General features: G+C 37.5%; 2 protein-coding genes across 2 annotated transcripts in view; both read left to right on the forward strand.

The window, feature by feature from the left end:
• Window positions 1–26,305, forward strand: part of galnt11 (UDP-N-acetyl-alpha-D-galactosamine:polypeptide N-acetylgalactosaminyltransferase 11 (GalNAc-T11)) — a 48,621-nt gene that overhangs the window by 6,301 nt on the left and 16,015 nt on the right. Inside the window, exons 3-9 of the mRNA XM_067434950.1 lie at window positions 8,931–9,054; window positions 14,970–15,136; window positions 16,103–16,228; window positions 18,357–18,597; window positions 19,487–19,604; window positions 20,199–20,351; window positions 25,804–26,019. Of these exons, the coding sequence (XP_067291051.1) occupies window positions 8,931–9,054; window positions 14,970–15,136; window positions 16,103–16,228; window positions 18,357–18,597; window positions 19,487–19,604; window positions 20,199–20,351; window positions 25,804–26,019 (1,145 nt within the window). The remainder of the gene's footprint in view (window positions 1–8,930; window positions 9,055–14,969; window positions 15,137–16,102; window positions 16,229–18,356; window positions 18,598–19,486; window positions 19,605–20,198; window positions 20,352–25,803; window positions 26,020–26,305) is intronic.
• Window positions 5,122–8,144, forward strand: LOC137064266 (zinc finger BED domain-containing protein 4-like). The gene is made up of 3 exons (XM_067435639.1): window positions 5,122–6,899; window positions 7,431–7,562; window positions 8,111–8,144. Exons 1-3 carry the CDS (start codon window positions 5,182–5,184, stop codon window positions 8,142–8,144), a joined length of 1,884 nt encoding a protein of 627 aa, XP_067291740.1. The 5' UTR covers window positions 5,122–5,181.

Here is a 26,305-nt window from a genome sequence, read left to right on the forward strand (position 1 = left end):
GTCTCAGTGAGTGAGAAAGAGAGCCAGTGCCGCTCATTTACAGAAATTAACTCTACCTAGAGTGTCAAGCTGAATGTAGAATGTAGAAATGTAGAATAATAATAATTAAAAAAAACTCCATTAGCACTGAACAATGACAATGAAAAATACTTTTAAAACATTTATTAACCTTAGTTAATGTTAATTTCAACATTTAATAATACTTTATTAAAATCAAAAGTTGCAACCGTTAATATTATTTAAATGGTCATGAGCTTACATCATCCATTTATTTTTATGGGAACTTTGGGATATCGCATGAACGCTGGATTGAAACAACAAAATGCACATGAATTCTAAAAATGCGCATTAAAAAATATATGTGCTCAATTTAGTTGATTAAGTAACTAAGATGGAAACACATAACGGAAAAATTCTTTGATGCGTATCAAAAAAAGTAATGACTTTGCGATTGGACGGCATAACTGGATTAACCAGCGGACTGATCTCGTTGCACAGAACTCTTTTGGTAATTCTGAACTGCCTGAGCAAAGTCTGACGTCAAAGTGGTTTGGTAAAATTACCTCCCAGATTAACTGTTTTACACGACTGTGTTCCCAAACGGCATGGCAAGTCATTTATAAATATGAAATTATTATATACAGTGGCTTCTCCTTCTACAGAAACTTCCATTTTCTTAGTGATATTTAGCACCAGTTTATCAAGGAAGTGACAATTTTTTTTCTCTTCAGCTCACTGGATGGAAATGTCACCAATTTTCACCACTTTATTCACCAATGTTTTATGTATGCACAAAATTGTTATATCTTAAAGGTCCTGTTCCTCGCGATTCCATCTTTCAAACTTTAGTTAGTGTGTAATGTTGCTGTTAGAGCATAAATAATACCTGTAAAACTATAAAGCTCAAAGTTCAATGCCAAGCGAGATATTTTATTTAACAGAAGTTCCCTTTCAAAGCCTTCAGTGAACGGCGGGTTTGGCACTTCCTTGCAGGAATGACGTCACTAGAACCGTTTGTTGACTAACCCTCCGCCCACAAGAAAATGCAAAATAGGGGGGCGTGGTCTCGTTGCTCTCCCACGTGGAGAAGAGCGCACATTGAGCGCTTGCATCTCCCCGTTATGGTAAGAGGCGGGACCTTTCTGGGCAAAGTGCGCTAAGCTTCTGTCCAATCACAACACGAGAAGCGCTGGTCCAATCAGAACTCGTTACGTATTTCTGAAGGAGGGACTTCATAGAACAAGGAAATCATCAGGCCGTTTTTAGGACAGAGAAAACAGCGCTGTACAGATAAGTAAATTGGGTGAAAAATTCGGTGTTTTTTTACACGCGAAACATGAACTCATGTTATATTGCACACTGTAAACACAATCAAGGCTTCAAAAACACATGAAAAACAGGACCTTTAAATGTGCAACTTTAGATGGATATATAGCTATTGATCATTAAATCAATTTCAGAATACAGGTTGTATTCTGTATATAACTGTGTATGTGACAAATAAAACTCTTGAACTTGAACTTAAATTAAAATTAACAAAGGATAACTTCTGGGTGACACTTTACAATAAGATTTAGTTAACATGATCTATTAAAGTTCTCATGAAGTGGCTTTTTTATTTTTATATTCTGTTGTCTGAGGTCAACTAATGACGTTTGTGTGGTTTTTACTTTCAAAAACATCATAACTAATAAGTAAAAGGCTATTTTCTACACTCTTCTTCTGAACACTGGGTTTTGATGGGCGTGACCCACTGGAGACTTGGAAGTAAACGCCCACGGCTAGGATTGGATAAGATTTGCATATTTAATGAGCTTCAGCTTCCGTCATATCTATGCCCGTCAGTTCAGTTCACATGAGGGAGGGGTTGTTTTGAAAGCGCCAACCGGAATGATTCAAGTACGTCTTTATTAAACAAACAATGATTTATTTCTCATCCACCCGCGATTGATTGGACTATTATTTTTGTATTGCATAGCTTGCATAATCAGTCGATATAAGAGCGAAATGTCGCTTAAAAAAAGGCCCTTAAATTTTTGATAGGACCCTTCAAATGTCAAGTTAAGAGAGAGAGAATAGCGCAGAACAAGAAAGGGAAATTATGAGATTCATCGACCTGCCGACGGGCTTTCCGTTTTGGTAGCCCATCTGGAAAACACACAGCCCCGGGACAGTGGGCTTTGCAAGCCCTGGCCCATACATGTCTGAGTCCAGCGTGCTAAAGGTATGTTCTGTTGGACACGTACATATAAGCAAAACGATCTATATTAATTCAATACTATTACATATAAAAAACACGTTTTACTCACATAAGTGTGTTGCACCATTTTTTCTGTCGGATCCAATATAGAAGAAACAGCATTGTGTTTTAATCTCAAATGTCTACAAATCCAGCATCGACCTGAGATTTGTTTACAAACGATACCGCAGTGAAATGAAGCGAACACCATGTCATCCCAACGTGAGCTAGAACTAATATTAGGATCCTAATGAAGGAAGCGTATGCAGCGACTGTGTTTTTCCACAACCAGGAATAGTGCAGGAATAGGCATGTTTATTGCTGCTAGCTCCATAAGTCGGTAGGCGGGGCTACTGAATTACACATGCTTATTATTCTGTAGAGGCGGTGTTTCGCCAGTTGATGACGTCAAGATGCGAACACGATCGTTTTCTGGGCCTGGTGTCTATAAAAGCTTTTCTTTGACTAAAAAGGACGTTTTCAGCTCTGAAACTTACAGGATATTCTTATATAACCATGACCTTTTATATATCAAAAGCTCAAGGGAAAGTTGGTTTCTCAATTCATCCCCCTTTTAAAGAACTATGCTTCTACAGCATTTATTAATCTTTGTTAATGTTAATTTCTACATTTACTAACACATTATTAAAATCAAATGTTGTATTTGTTAACATTAGTTAATGCACTGTGAACTAACATGATGTATTTTTATTAACTAACATTAACAGAGATGAACAAATACAATAACAAATGTATTGCTCGTGGTTAATCTTAGTTATTACATTAATTTTAACAAATGAAACCTTATTGTAAAGTGTTACCAACTACTATAGCAACTAATAGTAACTAATATTAACTATTGCTCATTGTTATATTAATGTTAGTTAATTCTTTAACTACTGAGATTATTTTAGTGATGCCTCTTGGTCTTTATAATCTTTAATCTGTTTGGAACATTTGTTTACTTAATCAATATTGTTGTGTATTGCTTTTGTATTTATATATTCAGAATTCTTTTTGTTATAAGAAAAGTTATTAAACCTCCTAGTATGACAACACTTTTTTGCAACTTATTTCCATATCATATACTACGTATACAGTGACAAAATTTTAAGCAATTAACTCTATGAAAATGTTATACCATCTCATGCCTAACGACTTGGAATCTGTTGATGTCTCTGCTCTCATGGGCTGGTCTGGAGAGAAAACAAAAATTGATGTGTCTTTTGCTGTCTCTCTGGACGGGAGGCTCAGAAAAAGATGCATAAAATGTCACATGCATACCCCTGTGTAACATCCAGTTAGACCAGTGTCTTTAAAGCTTTACCAATGCATTACTCACCAAAATACACCTGAAAACATTTGGCAACGTTCTGAACACATAGTTCAAACATGATTGAAAAATATGCATGTGTTAATGTGTATGGTAACAGCTGAATTTGTGTAAGATGTTGTACTAAAACTTTAGCCATCACTGAGAATACTTACATATACCACTGATGTGTTGTAGTTTACACAAATGTTAAGGTTTCCAAACATATTAATGGATTCTTGCCAGCCTAAACCTTGGGAATTAGTCTCAAAATAGGTGAAGGGCAGAAACTGCTTGTAGACCAATGAGAAGTCCTGTCCTTCTCAGGCTTGGTACTATGGGTCACCGTCTTGCCCTCTAAAGCCCTATTTGGACAGGATTAGTTTAACATGGAGAGGTGGGGTAAAGTAATTATTTCTAGAGCTCAGTGATTTTAGTCCTGTCCGAATGTGCCATCTCTGTAATCTTTTTAGACATTGTCAGTAATGATTACCTTCTGTAAAAAGTTCAGAAAAATTACCTCTAATACTAATCCCGTGTGAATAGACCCACTGTAAATATGTACGTAAATAGTCATTTTCTGTTTGTTTTTCAAGTATGGAAGCACTTGAAAAAGCATACAATGGCGTTCTAGGCAGTGGGACAAGTCTGTGACAAACCTCAGTGTTTTCTGCTTACCATTTAGGTAAAAAAATGCAGAAAGTGCTTGTCAGAGGCAACAAATTGTTAGGGTATGGATAGGGATGAGTCCGGATTTTCGAATATTCGATTAGTTGATTTAATTTTAGAATATCGAATAGGTTGTGCGATTATCGTCCTTACCTTTAACTTACATTACTAGTATATGGTTTCGGCACTTATGTGGTGGTTCATTTAAGGCTTCTCCTTTTTATAATTTAGACAATAATTAATTAAAAGAAACTATGAGAACTGGTGGAAACAACATGAGACCACACGACTGTCAAGACAGTGACAGCTCGCGCTCTGTTCAGTGTCTGCACCAGCAGCAACAGCGAGTGTTCCTTCAGTGCAGCTCCAACTCCTCACTTCATTTGTTTTCTTTGATCAGATATCTATCCCATTGTAAAAAGATCAAGAGTAAATGCCTTTCTAAATTATTTCGAGACGGATTAATATTTGGCCACTAATACAAATCAATTCTTTTGTGGTGTTTGAGCATGAGCTTATAACGAATAATGCAGCTCATATCTGTTGCTTTCGTTGATGTGAACTCCGTTAAATGTGCATATAGCGCAGGAATTGAAGATCGGATCTGTATTTATTTAAGGTAAGACATCCTGCATATATTTTGTAATATTTTTATTTATTTTTATTTGTAGATTGTAGGCCGTTTTGTTTGCGAGCGCCGTTGCGAGCAGCATCAGCCCATGCCTCAAGCCCTCAACATGTCAAAAACGACTTTTTACTTTGGTGGTGAATAGTAAACATTAGGGATGCACCGAATGTTCGGCAACCGAAATTATTCGGCCGAAAATAGCCAAAAAAAGCACTTTCGGTGTTTGGCCGAATAAGTAAAAAGGCCGAATAAATTTTGCCGAACAATGACGTTTTTAATGACGCGATCAAATAGTAACCCGCGTAGAGTGAGAGTCGCGTGCATGCAGCAAACATGTCAGCAGTGTGGAAGCACTTTAAAGTGTCAGAGAAAGACGCAAAAACGGCTGTTTGCAAACACTGTTCTGCTGAATTGTCCAGAGGGGGTGCATCTGCAAAAACGTACAGCACTTCAAGTTTAATTTATCACTTAAAATCAAGACACCCCGAACATCATGCAGAGTACGAGAAAGACACGGCGGCGGCCGCGGCGGCAACAGCAGCAGCGAAAAGGAAAGTACCTCCTCCCAGTCTGACACACACTCCATCTGTGGCTGACTTCTTAGAAAAGGCAAAAAAGTTTACCAGTGACAGTGCCAAAGCTAAAGGCATTACTAAAAAGATAATGGAATTCATCGCATTGGATGATCAACCATTCTCTGTTGTAGAGGATGTTGGATTTCGCAGGCTTATAGACCATATTGAGCCCCGTTACACCATGCCAAGTAGACGGTATTTCTCAGACGTGTGTTTACCTGAGATGTATGATGTCGTTTCAACTCACGTCCATGAGCTCTTGGCTACAGATATTGCAGCCCTCAGCTTCACGACTGATATTTGGAGCTCGGATGTGAGCCCCACCAGTATGCTGAGTTTAACTGTGCAGTGGATCGACACAGATTTCAAGCTACAAAAGATTGTGCTTCACTCACAAGAGTTTAGAGGGTCCCATACAGCTGTAGCCATATCCGAGGCGTTCGCCAACATGTTTGACACTTGGCGTATTGACCGATCTAAAGTGCATGCGGTAGTCAGTGACAACGCAAGAAATATGGCTAAAGCCATGGAAGATAGCAATCTGAAAGGCATACGGTGTATGGCACACACAATTCAACTGGCGGTCAACGAGGGATTGTTGAGTCAGCGCAGTATAGCAGATGTGATAGCGATAGGCAGGAAAATTGTTGGCCATTTTAAGCATTCGCCACTTGCCTATGCGCGCCTACAATCTATTCAAGAACAGTTCGGAATGCCACAAAAACGTTTCCAACAAGATGTGAGCACAAGGTGGAACAGTACATATTATATGCTGGAAAGCCTTTTTGCGCAAAAGCGAGTCTTGGCTACATACATAGCAGATCATGACCTGCCCGCGACATTCACCGCATACCAGTGGGTGTTAATCGAGAACGTTCTCTCTCTTCTCGCCCCTTTTGAGCAGATAACAAAAGAGATAAGCTCATCTGATGCATCTGTGGCAGACATCATACCCTTACTTGCAGCACTAAAGCGTCTTTTAAACAAAGAGGCTGAAACAGACCACGGAGTGAAAACAACTAAAAGTGCGCTCTTAGAAGCTGTCAGCACACGATTTAGTCAGGCGGACTCAGAACCCCTGTACTGCATCGCGACTGTGCTTGATCCACGATATAAAGATCATTACTTGGATGAGGGGAAAAAGCTGCACACACGAGAAATGATCCAGGCCGAGTTGGATTTGGGAAAGCCGCTAGGTGATGGAGACGGTCAGGTGATGCACAGCGCAGGAGATGAAAACAGCGCAGAGAGTAAACGCGCTCGTACTGCAGATGAGCCGCGCACAGTTTCGCTGTCTGACATGTTCGATGAGATCCTCCAAGAGAATACCCCATTTGGAAGACAGAGGACAAGCTCAACCGCTCAACAGTTAGATAGTTATCTCTCAGAAGTCCCCATCCCCAGGAGCAATAACCCTCTCGAATTTTGGAGGACCAATCAAGGCCGCTTTCCCGACCTGGCGCAGATGGCACGGAGGTAGGCTACTTGTATGGGAAATGTTATTTATATTTTGGATTATGGTAACACTTTATAAGTAGTTTCTATTTTTTAACATTAACTAACAACGAAAACACATTATTAAACGCATTTATTAATCTTAATGTTAACATTTACTAATACAGTATTAAAATTAAGTATCAAATTTTTAATTTTTGAAATAAAAAAGTATCAAAAGTGGTAGTCCTATTGGTAAAAATTGTCAATGCACTTATACTAACATGAACTAAATATTTTGTATTATCTTACATTAACGAAGATTAATAAATACCATAACAAATGTATTGCTAATTGTTAGTTAATGCAATAATGTTAACAAAAGGAAACATAGAAAAATATTACTACCTATATTTTATATGATGTATTTTGTGAAAAAAATTAACTATTTTCAGTGAAGTAAAATAGTAGGCCTACACTGGGTTTCAACCATTTCATTATCTTGAAGACATTGTTCGTTTTGAAATGAGCAACTGTCAGAAAACTGCAATAAAAATTTCAACTATTCTGCAGGTACTTGTCTGCTCCATGCACAAGCACCGACAGCGAGAGACTGTTTAGTGCTGCATCTCATATCATCGATGAGAAGAGGAACCGACTTTCATGTGAGAAAGCAGAGAAGCTACTTTTCATTAAGAAGAACCTGCCACTTTTCCTGAAGAAGTAGGCTAAGTTATTTATTTGTTGTGGGTTCATCCACATTTTTTGCACTATTCAATTGTAGTTGTAGACATACAGAGTTAAATTTTTTCAGCAGTCAGTTATAGGCCTAACATAGGCTATTCAAGAAGGGGGGCTTCAAAGATGGCCAAATAAAAATATTTTTTTTATTTTACTAATTATTTATTTTAAGTTATGTTGTGCATAATATCTGCTGGAATGTTAAAAAAAATGTTCAGTGTTAAATAAATATTTTGAAATTGTATTTTTGTTATTTGATTTATTTCTCTGAAAAGCAACACAAAATAGCAAAAAAAAAACATTTTTACTATTTAAATATTGTAATGGTAAAAAAATTGCCAAATAAATGGAAAAAATGCAAAACACCGCGTTCGGTATTCGGCCTTCGGCCTTCGGCCAAGAATTTCATTATTATTCGGCTTCGGCTTCGGCCAAGAATTTCATTTCGGTGCATCCCTAGTAAACATAAACATTGTGATGTAATTAAAGTGTTTAATATATGTTGGCTTTAGACAAGACAAGTCAAGTATTGAATTGAGAGACTAAATTGATTAAACATGCGGTTAACTCGCTGTCGGCCGCGGGCCGCTTGCTCAGCACTTTAAAAAACAAGAACATGAATTTAACAAACAAAAAATGCTTCAAATATTTTTCTAAATTAATTTAATAAAGAAACAAAATTAATTATAACTACTTTAACATTAAAAACAAAACACCTATTTTAGAGGCTGTAACAGTGTGAATTATCGGATAGGAGGATTAAAAAAACAAAACGGAACAAAGTGTGAATACACAGGTGCTTTCGGTCGTATCTAAGATAAATCCTCAAGAACACTATCATCGATCCCTTACGATTATTGAACTAATGACATTGTAATCAGCTAAAAAGCACGCTCTGGTTACTTTTCTTCCTGACCAAGGGCACACTTGCGTGGCATACACTGGTTACGGTAACTCTGTGCAATGTCACATAACCTCTAATAATGTTTATAATAACAGTTTGTTATTATTATACAGAATGAGTGTGAATTCTCTCTCTCTCTCTCTCTCTCTCTCTCTCTCTCTCTCTCTCTCTCTCTCTCTCTCTCTCTCTCTCTCTCTCTCTCTCTCTCTCTCTCTCTCTCTCTCTCTCTCTCTATGAGTTTAAACTTAATATGCACATGACCACAGGAAGTTGATGGCAGTGCGTAAATCGAGTTACTCCTCTCACTTCTGCTTTTTATCTGATGTGTTGGACAATTGAATACAGCAAACCTTTTCTCCTCTGTGGTCAGTGAGAGAGGGGCCCCAGAATGTGCCGTTCACTACATGTGTTCTGATCTCTGATTTCAGGAATGATTTTTAGCAAGCAGGATCAAGAGGTACGAGATATGGGCTATCATAAGCATGCCTTCAATGTACTCATCAGTAACCGTCTCGGCTACCACAGAAGCATCCCCGACACAAGGAATGACAAGTACGAGCATCTATCTGTGTACTTACCACTTGCTCAAATCATTATCTCTCTTGAATCAGTCGCTAGAAGTCACTATGAAATCAGAACTGAAGTTTCTTAATTTTTATAGCAGTGTTTATTATAATTATACATTGTTTCTCTATGAAAGTCTTTTTTTTATTTTATTCCTGTGCCTAATATTTAATAAAAAACTTTCTTGTTTTAATTAAAACAACTTTCTCTCCCCTCTTTTCTGATGACATGTGAGCCATGGGCTGAGCAATAAACCCATCTTTCCAGCAACCTGTCTCTCACATGAGATCATAGCAGTTAAAGGAATAGGTCACCCAAAGTAGAAAATCTCATTATTTACTTACCCTCATGTTGTTCCCTTTGAACACAAAAAATATATTTTTAAAGAATATTCACTCAAAAATATATTTTTTTGTGTTCAAAGGGAACAACATGAGGGTAAGTAAATAATGAGATTTTCTAATGAGATTTTCTACACAAAAAATATATTTTTAAAGAATATTCACTCAATATTCAGCTTTTACACAATATATATATATATATATCTACTTTGGGTGACCTATTCCTTTAACTGCTATGATCTCATGTGAGAGACAGGTTGCTGGAAAGATGGGTTTATTGCTCAGCCCATGGCTCACATGTCATCAGAAAAGAGGGGAGAGAAAGTTGTTTTAATTAAAACAAGAACGTTTTTTATTAAATAATATATATTATATATTTTATTAAATATTTATTTATTTATTGTTTTATTTTTATTTTTTGATCATGAAAACCCCCCATTATTTTCCAACTAATATGATGGCTTAATGACAGAAACTTTAAAGTTAAACTTTAAAGGGTGGTAAAACATTCTTTAGAAGACTTGATTGTGTTTGCGGGGTGCACTCGACGCCCCATCCCATCATTTATTTCCAAATAATCTGTCCCTGAAATTTTGAATATTCCAATCTAATATGATTTCTGACCTGTAAGGTTGCCAGAATAATAATCCTACACGGTGTGTTAATAGGCCAGAGGAGAACTGGCACCCCGACTGAGTCTGGTTTCTCCCAAGGTTTATTTTTCTCCGTCACGCCCTGATGGAGTTTTGGTTCCTTGCCACTGTCGCCTTTGGCTTGGCTTGCTCAGTTGGGGACACTAAAAATATGATTAAAGTTATTCAACTTATTATACAAATAAAATGTATGAATTAGGTCTTATTTAATTCTATAAACTATAATACTGATCTGCCAACATTGTTGCTATATGATAAATTAAAATAAGCTGATAACATCACTGTTTTCTCCAGTACGACTGGACAGGCAAATCTAATTTTGTCGCAATATTATCCTGTTTGACACTGTGAAGCTGCTTTGACACAATCGTGATTGTAAAAGCGCTATATAAACAAAGTTGATTGATTGATTGATTGCACTGTAACGTGTTCATGCTTCGTTTAAAAAAAATTGCATTATTTTGGGGTGAAATGCTGTTTCATGCATACTGAGCTTTTTACACTGTTAAAGACTTGGATTCCTATCCTAAACATAGACAAAGTTTCAAAAACTAATGTTGGACGTTTGATGGAGTATTTCTGTGTCAAAAATACTCCTTCCGGTTTCTCACAAGTTTCGGAGAGTTTTTTTTCAAGTATGGGTCGGCTCGACGTGAACAGAGCGGAAGGTCCTTGTATGGGCCGTACGGGCTCTTCTCCCGGAAGGGTGCGCGCGCGTGACTAGAGCGAGAGAGGAAATGCACGCCCATAAACACTCTCTCAAGCTGCAGATCCACTCGTCCGTGCAACACTTCTGTCGCGCCGCGCTCCACTTTATTCCTATGGATGACGTCAAATGACTTTAATGCGCCCGCACAGCATTCCAGGAAGGCAGGGCTGTATTTGAACCGATTTGAACGCAGAAATGACGAGAAGCGTCCCAACATCTCAGGACATCACGAAATCAACAAGAAGTGTGTTTTTGACGGAGCGGTCCCAGCGATAAAGGTTCACGGTTGTGCTTTGGAAGCAGGTGGTGAGTAAAACTGCTTCAAATGTCTAATTTATGTTGTTGGCTATCGTCGCGTAACTAAACATCAGTAAACAACATGATCGTGTATAGTTAATTTATCAATGGAGCATGCGTTGTATGGTGTGTATTTAAATATATTTGTTTAGCTGACTAAAATGTCAGTTTGTTTATTGTAAAACCACCCAAACATAGGCTAGGGCACGTTCTCACAAAGCGTGCTTCTTCATTCAAATGCGCTAACGTTACTCCATTGTTTTTTTATACATTATCTGACGTGCAAAACCGTTTTGCTTGCTACTGCTAAGGTTTAGTCGCATACAATAGTCCATAAACCGAATCATGTCCTCATATACCACGAGTAAACAAACGCAAATGTTGACAGGCCACTAAATACAGTACATACCACAGAGACGGACGGCCTGCTGCTGCTGTTTCTCCTGTTCAATTTATTTCATCCTCCACATCTGATTCTGGATCATAACTGTATTAGATGAATCTGATTGATAGCAATGGTTTATTAGAGTAACGTTTTCTTTTCCACGCATGACGATGTCACCACTTTCAGAAGCTCTCGTGCAGTAGCTGCGCGCTCGTCATTCTTTAGCTCCGCCCACACGATACGCCTCCAGCTGCTCAGTTTTTTCCGGAAAGACTCGGTACAAGCCTATATTTCTTTTATAAATATAATAAAACTAAAGACTTTTCGGAGATATGAAGGATGCAATACTACTCTATAGGTACTCAAGATTGACATGAAACTGTGTTTTACCCCCCCTTTAACGCTTGTCCGTGACAAGTGGATATTTTGAAGGAACCAGTGAAAGAGAATTTTACTTGCCTGACGGACAAGAGCCTGATTAAAACAAAATATACCTAGCGACTCACCAAAATGCAAGAATGTTTGTGCATTAATTTAGTGTAAGTGGCGATCGATAGTGGATAATATATAATGAACTGACAATAATACGGTCACGCTGTTGACGCTCGCGCTGCCTCTCGAGGAGAAATTACAACACTTAAGCGTTTTCCTGAATACAATCACGACTGAAAATGACACTGATTTCATATGACAGTTCCATAAACAACTAGCTACTTAACATTCACTTAGTCACTTACATTTTAGATGCAATATTTAGTGTTTTTGTTCTATTTCAGCAGTGAAAATTGTTCACAGCAGACCCGTAACGGGTCTCACTCACAGCAACAACACAAGTGTATTACTGAACGATTCAGCATTTGAATGATTCTTTTGAATGAACGACTCAGTGACTCACTCATTAAGACGATCACCTGCTGCCACCTACTGAAGGTTTAGTTTCATGTTCATGTTCCAACATTTTCTTTTTGACACTTGTAATATCATGGAATGGTAATTAATTATTGACTTTAGCCTGGATTGATGACTCTCAATACAGGGAGTGCAGAATTATTAGGCAAGTTGTATTTTTGAGGATTCATTTTATTATTGAACAACAACCATGTTCTCAATGAACACAAAAAACTCATTAATATCAAAGCTGAATATTTTTGGAAGTTTTAGTTTTTAGTTTTAGCTATTTTAGGGGGATATCTGTGTGTGCAGGTGACTATTACTGTGCATAATTATTAGGCAACTTAACAAAAAACAAATTTATACCCATTTCAATTATTTATTTTTACCAGTGAAACCAATATAACATCTCAACATTCACAAATATACATTTCTGACATTCAAAAACCAAACAAAAACAAATCGGTGACCAATATAGCCACCTTTCTTTGCAATGACACTCAAAAGCCTGCCATCCATGGATTCTGTCAGTGTTTTGATCTGTTCACCATCAACATTGCGCGCAGCAGCAACCACAGCCTCCCAGACACTGTTCAGAGAGGTGTACTGTTTTCCCTCCTTGTAAATCGCACATTTGATGATGGACCACAGGTTCTCAATGGGGTTCAGATCAGGTGAACAAGGAGGCCATATCATTAGATTTTCTTCTTTTATACCCTTTCTTGCCAGCCACGCTGTGGAGTACTTGGACGCGTGTGATGGAGCATTGTCCTGCATGAAAATCATGTTTTTCTTGAAGGATGCAGACTTCTTCCTGTACCACTGCTTGAAGAAGGTGTCTTCCAGAAACTGGCAGTAGGACTGGGAGTTGAGCTTGACTCCATCCTCAACCCGAAAATGCCCCACAAGCTCATCTTTGATGATACCAGCCCAAACCAGTACTCCATCTCCATCTTGCTGGCGTCTGAGTCGGACTGGAGCTCTCTGCCCTTTACCAATCCAGCCACGGGGCCATCCATCTGGCCCATCAAGACTCAATCTCATTTCATCAGTCCATAAAACCTTTAGAAAAATCAGTCTTGAGATATTTCTTGGCCCAGTCTTGACGTTTCAGCTTGTGTGTCTTGTTCAGTGGTGGTTGACTTTCTGCCTTTCTTACCTTGGCCATGTCTCTGAGTATTGCACACCTTGTGCTTTTGGGCACTCCAGTGATGTTGCAGCTCTGAAATATGGCCAAACTGGTGGCAAGTGGCATCTTGGCAGCTGCACGCTTGACATTTTTTTCAGTTCACGGGCAGTTATTTTGCGGCTTGGTTTTTCCACACGCTTCTTGCGACCCTGTTGACTATTTTGAATGAAACACTTGATTGTTCGATGATCACGCTTCAGAAGCTTGGCTATTTTAAGACTGCTGCATCCCTCTGCAATATATCTCACTATTTTTGACTTTTCTGAGCCTGTCAAGTCCTTCTTTTGACCCATTTTGCCAAAGGAAAGGAAGTTGCCTAATAATTATGCACACCTGATATAGGGTGTTGATGTCATTAGACCACACCCCTTCTCATTACAGAGATGCACATCACCTAATATGCTTAATTGGTAGTAGGCTTTCCAGCCTATACAGCTTGGAGTAAGACAACATGCATAACAAGGATGATGTGGTCAAAATACTCATTTGCCTAATAATTCTGCACTCCCTGTATTGCAATATATATCGTTTGAGGAAAAAATATCGCAATGTATTTTTTTTTCCAATATCGTGCAGCCCTATTTTCCGGGTTCTTTGATGCCGGTCCCTTAAAAATACGCAATGGGCTCAGATTGGTTAGCTTGCCCAGCTGTGTTGTGATTGGCTAACCGCCTAGCACACTCCAGCCTACTCTTCTCCACAGCAATAAAAAATGGCCTCGACCCCTTATTTAATATTCTCGGAGGAGGGGTTTATGTAAATATTGGAGCTGCTGATGTCAGCAAGTCTGGAGGAAAAGGCTGTAGTTCCCTATCGGCCGTTTGCTGTATTCCTTAGAAATTGATTTCTTTAAAAGCAAATATCTCCTTTTGCTTTAAACTTTGAGTGTTGTAACTTTGCAGATGACAACATTACACACTAGCTAAAGTTAGAAAAGTGAAATCATGTTTTACCACCCCTTTAAACTATAAAGACCAAAATTTAAGTTGTTATTCACTGAAAATATATAATATCTGAAATATCATTAGGCATTGTTAATCACAGCTGTTTAAATACACATAACGGAGAATGGGATTTGAGTGTGAATGACTTTCATTTTCAGTAAATGACTTAAATTAATTTATTGAAAATTTTGCCAAAAATCTCATAATATTGGGTTTGTCAGATATGGTCACTTTAACCTTACCATTGCACATGTAAAGATCCTTCGTATGTGTTGTCACAGGTACATAGGTTTGGAATGATAGTGAGTAAATAATTACAGAATTAAAAATGTTTTTGGGTGAACCATTGTTTATGGCCTAGAGAACATTTTATGAGGTCAAGGTGCACATATGGTTTGTAAAAAAACATGCCATGTTGGGTAAATAGAGGTGAAAGAGTGTGCTGTTTGGCATGAGACTGCTGTAAATCATCACATGAACACTGTTCCTAACAGGTGCAGAGACAGGCTCTATCCGATGGCTTTACCCACGGCCAGCATAGTGATCTGTTTCTTCAATGAGGCATTCTCTGCCCTCCTGAGGACAGTTCACAGTGTACTGGATCGCACACCAAAGTACCTGCTCCATGAGATCATACTGGTGGACGACCACAGTGAACTGGGCAAGCTACCTTACTTCTCTAAACATGTTTAGTCTTCTGTGCTCTTGTTTTGCTCCACTGAAGCAATACATGATAATAATTGACATACTGGTTCTGTCCTAAACTACTGTGAGCTGCCCCGCTGTCAAGAGACTCAACTAGCACTAGTGATCTCCTCACACAAGAGACTAGGACACATTGACATTTAAATGTTGCAACACTAAAGACTTGATTTGATAAGTGTAGATAACACATAACATTAGAAGTGGGGGTAAAATAAATTGATATTCTCGTTCTAAGAATAAATATTGTAGTTTCATATGAATGTTTTCGGGGAGAAAATAGATAAGCTACTATTCAGAGGACGTCTGGGAGAAGACTAAATATACTATAGCAGTAGTCGATTACTCAATTAACTATCCAAGTAAACAGAACCGACTGAGTAAAATAACTTAATACATCACCATTTAAAATGCACTAAACATAACAAATCACAATATTGTCATATGACCAAGATATTAGGTCTGTGTGCATGTAAACTAAATCATTTGGCCAACAAATAATCTTCTATACTATGTCTAAAACCCCTAGCATAATTCTATAATTAGTAATGGAAGTTGAAATTGATGATACAAGCTTTCAGATCTCCTGGATTTAACCATTAAAGTATTTGATAGACCACTGACCCCGGTTTCACAGACCAGGCTTAGCCTAGTCCCAGATTTAATTACTTGTTTAAACTGTTTTAACTGTAAGAACTAACACTGACATATCTTAAAGTATGTGACTGCCATTGTTTTGTCACAAGATGCAACTAGTAATGTTTTTTTCTAAGGCATGTTCAATGTCCTAATTGAACTAATCCTGGCTTAATCTAAGCCCTGTCTGTGAAAGCAGGCATGTGTTTGCATTTGTAATGCAAATGCCTGAGTGTGTGAGCTCTGAGCTGGCCGTCTAACTCATCAGATGTCACCGTATGTCCTACAGATGATCTAAAGGATGACTTGGATTCTTACATTCAGCAGCACCTGCAGAAGAAAGTGAAGCTGGTTCGTAATGAGCAGAGGGAGGGGCTGATCCGTGGGAGGATGATTGGAGCATCTCATGCTACAGGTTAAACTTTAAACCCCCACTCATTCACCCTAGCTTTAGTTATAAACTAATGTTTTTTTTTTTTGCATTGTAGGCTGTTCACACACTACACCAATCCTACTAAAGGAGGTCCAACGTCCAGCTAAGTTTAGCTCCAACAGACCTGCCTGGAAGATTTTAGAACTCCTTGATTAGTTGGTTCAGGTGTGTTTCAGTTGAGTTGGACGTTGGCTCTCCAGGAGCAGGATTGGGCACCACTGCACTACACAATTTGTGAATGAATATTTATTTTTCTGTGAATTATTGAACAGTGGTGTTGTGAGTTCTACTGTTTTAAACCAAAGTAGTGTTATCTACCGTGAAAATGATAGTAATAGTCTAGTCTTGCATGTATCAGTTAAATTGTAATTTGTGTTGCATTATATTCCATTCCAAGCAATTGTGAGTTTATGAATATATAGTTGTCATTGAGTTATAGGTGTATAATTTTTTAATAAATTAATAATTTTTCTATTCTTTCTTAAATATTTCCATTTAAGTCATAATTTATCGACCTTCTGATAATAATGTTTTAGGGTCCAAGCCTGTATCAAGCAAGAGTAGGCTACTATCTACATAGCTGTTAATTCATATAGAACACTTGTAAGCTAAACTTGTGGTGTACACACTAAAATCTCTGGGCTCTTGGTGTTTTGTACACCAATATTTTAACAATTCCGAATAAATAAATCCCTGTCCGGCTAAAAAAAGTATATCTCTGAAAGCGCTACAAGTTTGTAATGCACATTTGAAAAATTCAACATGTGCCGAGATTTAATTTTCAGCAAAAGAGACAAAAGGAGACATATACGGTAATTATTATTACCATTAATATTAAGATTACAATTTATTTTAACGTCGTTATAGTGTGATTTACACAAATAAGGACTTAATACTAATTATTACTATAGGGTTAGGGATTAGTTTAGGTTTTGTTGGCAAATTGTAATTATGCATAGTTTGCTGTTATTTCTTAGGCAAGTACATGTAACATAACTATGTCACCTTAAAATAAAATGTTGCATTATTAAATTTTACAGTACAGTATTGCAATAGTAATATACACTATATTGACAAACGTATTGGGACGCCTCTCCAAATTCATCGTTCCAATCACTTCCATGGTCACTGGTGTATAAAATTAAGCGCCTAGCCATGCAGACTGCTTTTACAAACAAATTTGTGAAAGAATGGGTCACTCTCAGGAGCTCAGTGAATTTAAGTACAGTAATAGGTTGCCACCTGTGCAGCAAGTCCATTCATGAAATTTCCTCACTTCTAAATATTCCATGGTGGAGGGGGAGATTATGGTGTGTGTGTTTTTTCAGGAGTTGGGCTTGGCCCTTTTCCCAGTGAAAGAAACTCTTAATGCTTCAGCATACCACGATATTTTGGACAATTTCATGCTCTCAACTTTGTGGGATCAGTTTGGAGATCCTTTCTGTTCCAACATGACTGCACACCAGTGCACAAAGCAAGGTCCATAAAGACATGGATGACTGTTCAGGCTAGTTAATTTCCTCTAAACCAAACTCATTGTCCTGACCTTAACCTGATAGAACACCTTTGAGGTGTTCTTAGAGACTGCAAGCCAGGCTTTCTCATCCAACATCAGTGCCTGACCTCACAAATGCACTTCTTGATGAAATAACACATTCCCATAAACACTCCTAAACCTTGTGGAAAGCCTTCTTAGAAGAGTTGAAGCTGTTATAGCTGCAAAGGGTGGGCCAACTCCATATTAAACCCTACAGATTAAGAATGGGATGTCAATAAAGTGCATGTAAAAGCCGACATCCTAAAACTTTGGCAATGTATTTTATTTCTTTTAATAATTAATCATTTAAGCATAATAATAATAATAATACTTTTTATAGTCAGATTAAATGGGTTTTATAAAAACTGAATGTGGCCTGAGACAACTGAAGTAGAGAAAGTTCCTTTTTTTTTTTTTTTTTGCCATTCGTGATCATATGCCTGGTTTGTGTCTGTGTATATAATGCTTTATTATTATTAATTTTCAGATTAGTTTTGTTTTTGAAGTGTAAACAAAGCTGTAGTCATCTTTTCAATCTTTTCATTAGACTCTATTTATTTGTCTGTCTTTCAGGAGAGGTGTTGGTGTTTTTGGACAGTCACTGTGAGGTGAATGAGGCATGGCTCCAGCCTCTGCTCGCACCCATTAAAGAGAACAGAAAAACCGTGGTGTGTCCTGTGATCGACATCATCAGCGCAGACACACTAGTATACAGCCCCTCTCCTATTGTGCGGGGGGGATTCAACTGGGGCTTGCACTTTAAATGGGACCCAGTGCCCATGTCTGAACTCAACAGCCCCGATGGAGCTATCAGGTATTACCAGTGTGTGTGTTACATTATGCTAGGATGTCCATTGAGTACTTAATTAGAGAACAGAGCTAAATGAGATGAAGTAATAATACAATTTTATTATTTGTAATAATTATTTGTAGTGTTGCGATACCATTTTGAGACGTAAAATACTCTCAATACAAAAATATTTTGCGCATTTCCTGTCCCTGAAGCTGCTGTTCATAGATGCGATATGACCCTGGGGTCATAGACTGTCCTGTTTAAAATCAATCGCTTCAGACAGAATTTGAACCATAGCGTTGTCTGTTACTTCCAGCCCTTTTTCCACTTTCATTCACAATACCAGTCAAATGTTTGGACACAGCTACTCTGCTGTCAAAAATCGATTAATTGTGATTTAATCACATCTAAAATGAAAGTTTGTGTTTACATGTGTGTTTACTATGTATAATTATTATGTGTATAAATATATAAAGACACTCATTTACGGTATGTATTTACTGTATACATTTTTTTTCTTAAATACATACATGCATGTGTGTGTATTTATATATACATAATAATTATACACAGTACACACATATATAGTATGTAAACACAAACTTGGATGCAATTAATTGTGATTAATCGATTTTACAGCACTATTATTTATTACTAATTTGATAATTATGGGAATTATGTAGTGACCAATATATTATATAAATCAAGACTCCCAACTCTTTCATTTTATAAAAAATTTAAGTTTTGTAATAGGAAACTTATGCATAGGTACAATTTATATTTGTCTAGCTTGTCTTTAGATCAAAAGAGGTATTAAAGTCATGTAAAACAAATCCAGTCCATTTGCTGGTAGTGCACTCAAGCCCACTGTGATACACTGAGACATGACTCCAGTCATGTTTCTCTACAGGTCTCCCACAATGGCAGGTGGACTGTTCGCCATGGACAGGAATTATTTTTATGAGCTTGGCCAGTACGACCGTGGCATGGACATATGGGGTGGCGAGAACTTGGAAATCTCTTTTCGGGTAAATGGATACATTGTTTGGTCTTTTCCCCTTTTTAGACCAATATTTCCCAAATGGGGGGTTACAAACCCATCAGGGTTCATGACTGCAAGAGTTGATGAAAAGCTGATAAGTAAATTTAATGTAACAATAAAATAAAATAAATTGGGCTGCACAAATATTTGAAATGAAACTGAAATGGTGATTTTATCAAAGGTTGATTATCAAATCAAAGGCTGAAATTTAATTAAGGAAGTAAATAGTCTGCTGGGCTGCGTGTTTCAGACTGATAAATGGCACTGTGTAACTTTTTATAGTGTTTTCAAAAAGTTGTGGTTAATCTGTATTTTGGAAACGCAATGTGCAATAGGTTGCTTTATACTTTGTAATAGCTTTATTTACTTTCACATCATATCCAATGTTTTTGTTGTCAAGATTACAAGTATTACGTTTTGAAGATGTGCATATTCATAATCATATTAAAACTTGTAGTGTTAGTGGGTTTTTGTAAAGAGTGGACAGACAGATATAAAGACGAATGGATATTTTATCTTATCTGTTTAATTGCATGTAAAGTTAAAATTGCTTGGTTTAAATATTTTTTTTTCTCATCAGATTTGGATGTGTGGAGGCCAGTTACTAATCGTTCCCTGCTCCAGGGTGGGGCATATCTTCCGCAAGCGCCGTCCCTACGGGTCACCTGGAGGTCAGGATACAATGGCCCACAATTCCCTGCGTCTGGCCCATGTCTGGATGGATGACTATAAGGTGGAGATCAATAGCATAATACTATAATAATAATAATAATAATACTCTTTGTAATGGAAATAATACTTTAAACCAGAAATGGGCAAACTCGGTTTAGGAGAGTTTAGCTCCAACCCTGATACTCACCTGTAGGCCTGTCACGATAACACATTTTGCTGGACGATAAATTGGCCAAGAAATGATTGCGATAAACGATAATATTGTCGTTCTGAGACCATTTTATATCTAAAATAATGATAATGATAATTTCTAAAGACTATTTAACACTAAAAATGGAAAACATTTTAAATAACCACAATAAATGAACAAAAAAACCAAAAACAATAAAAGCAATGGACTCTCAGTCTGGGGAAGTTCAGGGAGGAGTAATAAACCAGAATATTAGTATTTTAAAGGGGTGATGAATTGAGGAATCAACTTTCCCTTGAGCTTTTGATATATAAAAAGTCATGGTAATATAAGAATATCCTGTAAGTTTCAGAGCTGAAAACTTCCTTGTTAGTCAAAGAAAAGCTTTTATAGGCACCAGGCTCTGCAAATGGTCCTGTGCTTTATACTGACGTCAGTGCGCGGCAAAACACCGGCTATACAGTGTGTCTAATCCAGTAGCCTTGCCCACCGACTCATGGAGGGCTCATGCAAGCTGGTCAACAACAATAAATATGCAGGAACGAAGGAAGATTAAGATATTCCTGGTTGTGGAAGAACACAGTCGCTGCATAAGCTTCCTTCGGATCCTAATATTAGGAATGTGTAGTTGAACTTTATTTTTAATGAAGTTCCAGCTCAGGTGGGGAAGACATATTCATCTAACATATTCTATTATTCATATAATTCATTATAAGTTCACTTTAGTTCACTGCGGAATCGTTTGTAAACAAATCTCCGGTCGATGAATATCTTAGTATTCCGTTCTTGTTCTGCTATTCTCTCTCAAGTTGACATCTGAAAGGCGTCGCGCCAAACCTGTATGTGCCCCCCCAACGGTTCGCGCTTATATCGTCTGATTGTACGGGCTATGTGTAATATAAAAATAATAGTCCAATCAGTCGCAGGTCGATGAGAAACATTGTGTTTGTTTGATAAAGATGTTTAAGAACCCTCTGATCGAGGAAAATATTTCTGGTTGCCGATTCTCCTTCATTATCTCCTCTCTCATGTCACTGAACTGACAAGGGAGCTGGAGCTCATTAAATATGCAAATCTTATCCAATCCTAGCTGTAGGCGTTTACTTCCAAGTCTCCAGTGCATCACGCCCATCAAAACCCAGCATTTTGGAGGGAGCCTCAATATCTGTGTAGAAAATAGCCTATTACTTATTAGTTATGATGTTTTTGAATGCAAAAACCATGCAAACATCATTAGTTTACCTGAGACAACAGTATAAAAAAATTAAAAAGCCAGTTCATGACACCTTTAATAAACGTATTGCATTTACAATTCTATCAATCAATCAACTTTATTTATTTAGCGCTTTTACAATCACGATTGTGATGTTATCAGCTTATTTTAATTTATCATATAGCGACAATGTTGGCAGATCAGTATTATAGTTTATAGAATTAAATAAATAAATACATTTTATTTGTATATTTAGTTGAATAACTTTGATCATAATTTAAGTGTCCCCAAACAGAATCAAACAGAAACAAAGCATGAACATTTGCTTGTCCAGCTGCATTTTTTAAGCTTCACATTATAATTCCATCCTATTAGAGAAAATCAAACATGTTTAATATTTTGAGCCAATTTTAGAACACATTGTTTGTTTTCATTTGTCATGCAACGCCTCAACATTTTTGCACGAGTCATTTAGTGTATGATGCTCAGTGTTTTATAAAAGTTGTGTGGTGTATTCCAGCTTTACCTTTGGTTTTCGCGCATGATCTCTTTTGGAGTAGAGTTTTCGCCTCATCCTAAAGAGAGATGAGAGCAGATATTACATGGCTATTTGCTTTATTTAAAAAAAAATCAGCATGCCCACCCTGACCTGGATTCTTTAAGGTCACTCAATAAATTGATTTTGTGTGTCTGGTTAGACATTGACAGCTGTGGTGCTGAAAGTTGTTAATTGCTGTTGGCAAACCACAGCACACGTGCAGCGTGGTTCAATACACTCCTGGGCAAAAGAATTTGGCCAAGCCAAAAATGGACAAATATTTAGTGGTTACAAATCACTGGTCAGGGAATTAGTTAGCCTGACGTGGTTATAATCAATTCTAGTCTGAATATGAGTCTGATTCTGCTCCATAGGGCTGTGATTATGGGGCGTGTTTCAACCAAACCAGGAAAGACATCAATTGGCTAGAACTACAACCAATCAGAGCAACGAAGCGACGCATAACGTTAGTTGTCAAATGTCAATAGAACTCAACTGCCTTGTATTGCCAAGTCTGCGTTTTTTCCCACGGGTAGTTTTCCATTTCCGCGTGTTGAAGCGACCTCAACTATGTGATATATAGACCCAGGAATGCAAATTTTAGCAGGCAACCTTGCCAAAATAACATGCGTTTTACCCCCCGAATGGCATTTTTTTCCGGAGAACTCCCCCGAAGAGCTATTGTGCATTTGGACTTGTTTTGGGTTTTAGCTAAAGGGGTTTTGTTGTAAAAACTTGGCAACCCTGACTGCACGTGCGCTGAAATAAACAAACTTTGCTGGTGTTGTAAAAAAATTTTTTTTAGGATACACAGAGTACTTACCCAACATGATCATCATTTCAGAGAGAAATAGTGAAGGTGAATGCATATACAAACAAGCTCTCTGTTTAGGATTTGAACAAATTTAATCTAAGCGCCTTTGATGACGTGGATGATTACGTTACTGTTGATCATCTGTCCATCATCGTCTAAAGCCCGCCCTGATGATTTCATTGGTCCAAACAGTTTCTGTTTAGGCATAATTACTCCTCAATGGATCAAGTCCAGAACGAACTGCCCGAGCTTAAATGTTGAGTTCGGCTGGCATCCAGGCTAGGAATTAGCAAGAATTATATTAGAAAATACTGTAGATAATGTAACTTAGCACGGAACAGTGGATTTGCGACACAATGTTGTGCCTTCTATATTGGATCCGACAGGAATGGTGCAACAAACTTATGTGAGTAAAATGTCACTTTTATATGTAGGCTAATAGTCCCAGGGCTATGTGCCTTTCAGATGGGCTACAACATGTACGCCCGTCAGCAGAAATAATATTTTCTTGATCTAAAGTGCGTGCGTGCGTGCATGCATGTGTATGTGTGTTCATGCTTATATCCACAGATCCACACGACGGACGCTGTACAATTCAAACACACATGAAGAATTTCATGTGTGTTTGAATTGTACAGCGTCCGTCGTGCAGAACCTCAAAGGCTCATAATAATTGTCTCCTCATCTAAGAGATAATTGACGCAGTTAGAGGAGAGCGTAATTACCTGTGTTAGACACATTAAAGCTATACTTCAGCTGGTTATTTTCAAGATCCTGCTCAACAGTGTCAGCTACGTTCTCAGCAATATTTGTTTAGTCTTTCTGCAAAAACAGTTTTCTCACTTCAGTAATGTGTAAAAAGGTTTTAATTATCTTCCAGCTAGTGTGTTTTTTTTGTTTTTTTTTTGTTTGTTTTTTTGTTTTTTTTGTGCTGTTCTGATATCTGGTGCTTGATTATAAATAGCATTAGGGAATTATTTAAATCTTCAGTTATCAACAGTAAAAATAGATTTTTATTTTACAAAAAAAAAAATCGTTAAACCGTGTCAGTTTTTCACTAAGCAATTTATCCTGCAATTGTTTTGTTTTTTTTTGGATAACTGTATTTACCAAGGATATGTGATGAAGAGAAAGATGGCAGTGATTTAGAACTGGGTTTTGTGAGAGAACTGCAGGGGGTCTGTGAGTTTATGAAAAATAAATAAATCATAAATAAATGCTCAGTTCAATTAATAAATCATTTTAAATTAATGACATTTTAAAATAAATACATACATATTTTATACATTTGTCTACCTGTATAAACCATAACATGCGACAGTTTTATTACGTTAATGAAATATTAAAGGGAACCCACCTATTATGCCATTTTGATTTGTATCCTTTTATTTAGTGTATAATGTAGATGATTGTTCATGTGAACAATCTGCAGTGTTACAAAGCACACAGTCTGCACCAAAGGGTGTTAATCTCTCCAACAGAAAACTCTGTGCTGTTTATTATAGCACCAAGAGCTCAAACACGTCATTAGGGCCGTTACATTTCTAACACGTTTCAAGCAGTAGATTAATCGCAAGAAACTGGGAACGGCTGTCCAATCAGAGTAGACTTGGCTTTTCATAAGGTGGGTTTTAAGAAGCCAAAACTAAAATGGAGTGCTCAGACAGATTATAGTATTTTTAGCCAAGCTAACATACCTCAGTTTTTAAAGGGATAGTTTTTTTGATATGTTTTAGCTTACTTCATGGGCATCGGAGATGTAGGAGTATTTGTTTCCCCAGTAGTTTCAATTTTGATCATTTTAGGTCAAACCGTTCTTGTCTGTGCCTCACATAATGCAGGTCTATGGTCACCACCTCAAAGAGCATACACAGAGAAGTCCAAATTAAACAATCCCTCATCGTAAGTACACACTGATGGCCTAAGACACGAAAAGAGCGGTTTGTGTGAGAAAACGAACAGTATTTATATCGTTTTTAACCTCTTGTACACCACTACGTCTGACTGATCCGAAGGCACACGTGCGTGTTTCCTGTTGCACACCAACTTTTATTGCTCAGAAATAAAACCATAAAAGACCTGAAATATTTCGGTTGGTGTGCAATGAATCTAAAATATATGAAAGTTTAATTTTTATCATTACATTATGGAAAATAATGAACTTTATCACAATATGCTAATTTCTTTAGAAGGACCTGTATTTAAATGAAAAGAAATAGCAAAACCGAATAAAAATGCAATTCACAAGCGCGTATTGAACTGTGAATGCCGTACTGAACGGTTCAATATTATATTGAGAATTGTGGCATCCCTACTGGATTCATTCTTTCTAACATATTTGTAGGATAGCTTGAATGGGGGTTCACTGTTTGCTCTTGTTTTTAAAAGTATTTAGTTACTTTTAAAAGTCCTCTTAACTTTGCAGTGCATGGTCATTTTGATGTTTTCTCTTATGTCATTCTTATCCGTGACCATAAAACACCTCTGAATTTGATTCATGGATTTACATTAGTTACTTTCTCGATGCATTATGTCTGATGTCTTCACCAACTACATAGGGGCACAATTTCATCCTTTGTGCTTCACCCACTCTGAAGTATGGAGCAGGGACTTTAATACTTGCTTTTGTGTATGGAATTGACCACAACAGTCAATGTAAACGCACCTTTTTACCTTTGCGAGAATGTTTTGCCTTGCATATGCTTTTCAGTAAATTTGATAATTGATTATTTATATTGCAAATGCGTGTGTCCATTAGGAGCAGTACTTTGCCTTGCGCCCTGAGCTGAGGAATCGTGACTATGGGAACATCGCTGAGCGGGTCGCTATCCGGAAGCGGCTGCAGTGTCACTCCTTTAAATGGTACCTGGACAATATATATCCTGAAATGCAAGTTTCCTCCCCACACAAGCCCCAGCAGCCTGTCTTTATCAACAAGGGTTTGAAGAGACCCAAAGTCCTGCAGCGGGGTCGGGTAAGACCTAATGTTGACCCTTATGTTTACAGTATCTTGTATCTTGTGTAAATGACTTCTTGAGTGGGTTTGTTGTTTTTAGGTTTGACTCTCACAACACAATTTTTATATTGTGTAATTTTAATTGAATAAAATATATTTTAAATATACACTAATGAGCCAAACATTATGACCACTGCGTGACGCGAGTAGATTAGATGATTAGTGCTCATGATTAGTGTTGATTGTTGTCAATGTGTTGGATGCAGCAAAAATTGGCAAGAGTAGAGACATCAGAGATAGCCTA

Source organism: Pseudorasbora parva, chromosome 24 (genome assembly GCF_024679245.1).
Source record: "Pseudorasbora parva isolate DD20220531a chromosome 24, ASM2467924v1, whole genome shotgun sequence".
NCBI lineage: Eukaryota > Metazoa > Chordata > Actinopteri > Cypriniformes > Gobionidae > Pseudorasbora > Pseudorasbora parva.

What these genes read in the sequence shown, in the direction of transcription:
- LOC137064266 (XM_067435639.1), top strand. Translation starts at nt 5,182, where the DNA reads ATGTCAGCAGTGTGGAAGCACTTTAAAGTGTCAGAGAAAGACGCAAAA. An exon ending in CTGGCGCAGATGGCACGGAG is followed by an intron (nt 6,900 to 7,430) that starts GTAGGCTACTTG and finishes ACTATTCTGCAG; the next exon opens with GTACTTGTCTGCTCCATGCA. An exon ending in CTTTTCATTAAGAAGAACCT is followed by an intron (nt 7,563 to 8,110) that starts GCCACTTTTCCT and finishes TGTTGGCTTTAG; the next exon opens with ACAAGACAAGTCAAGTATTG.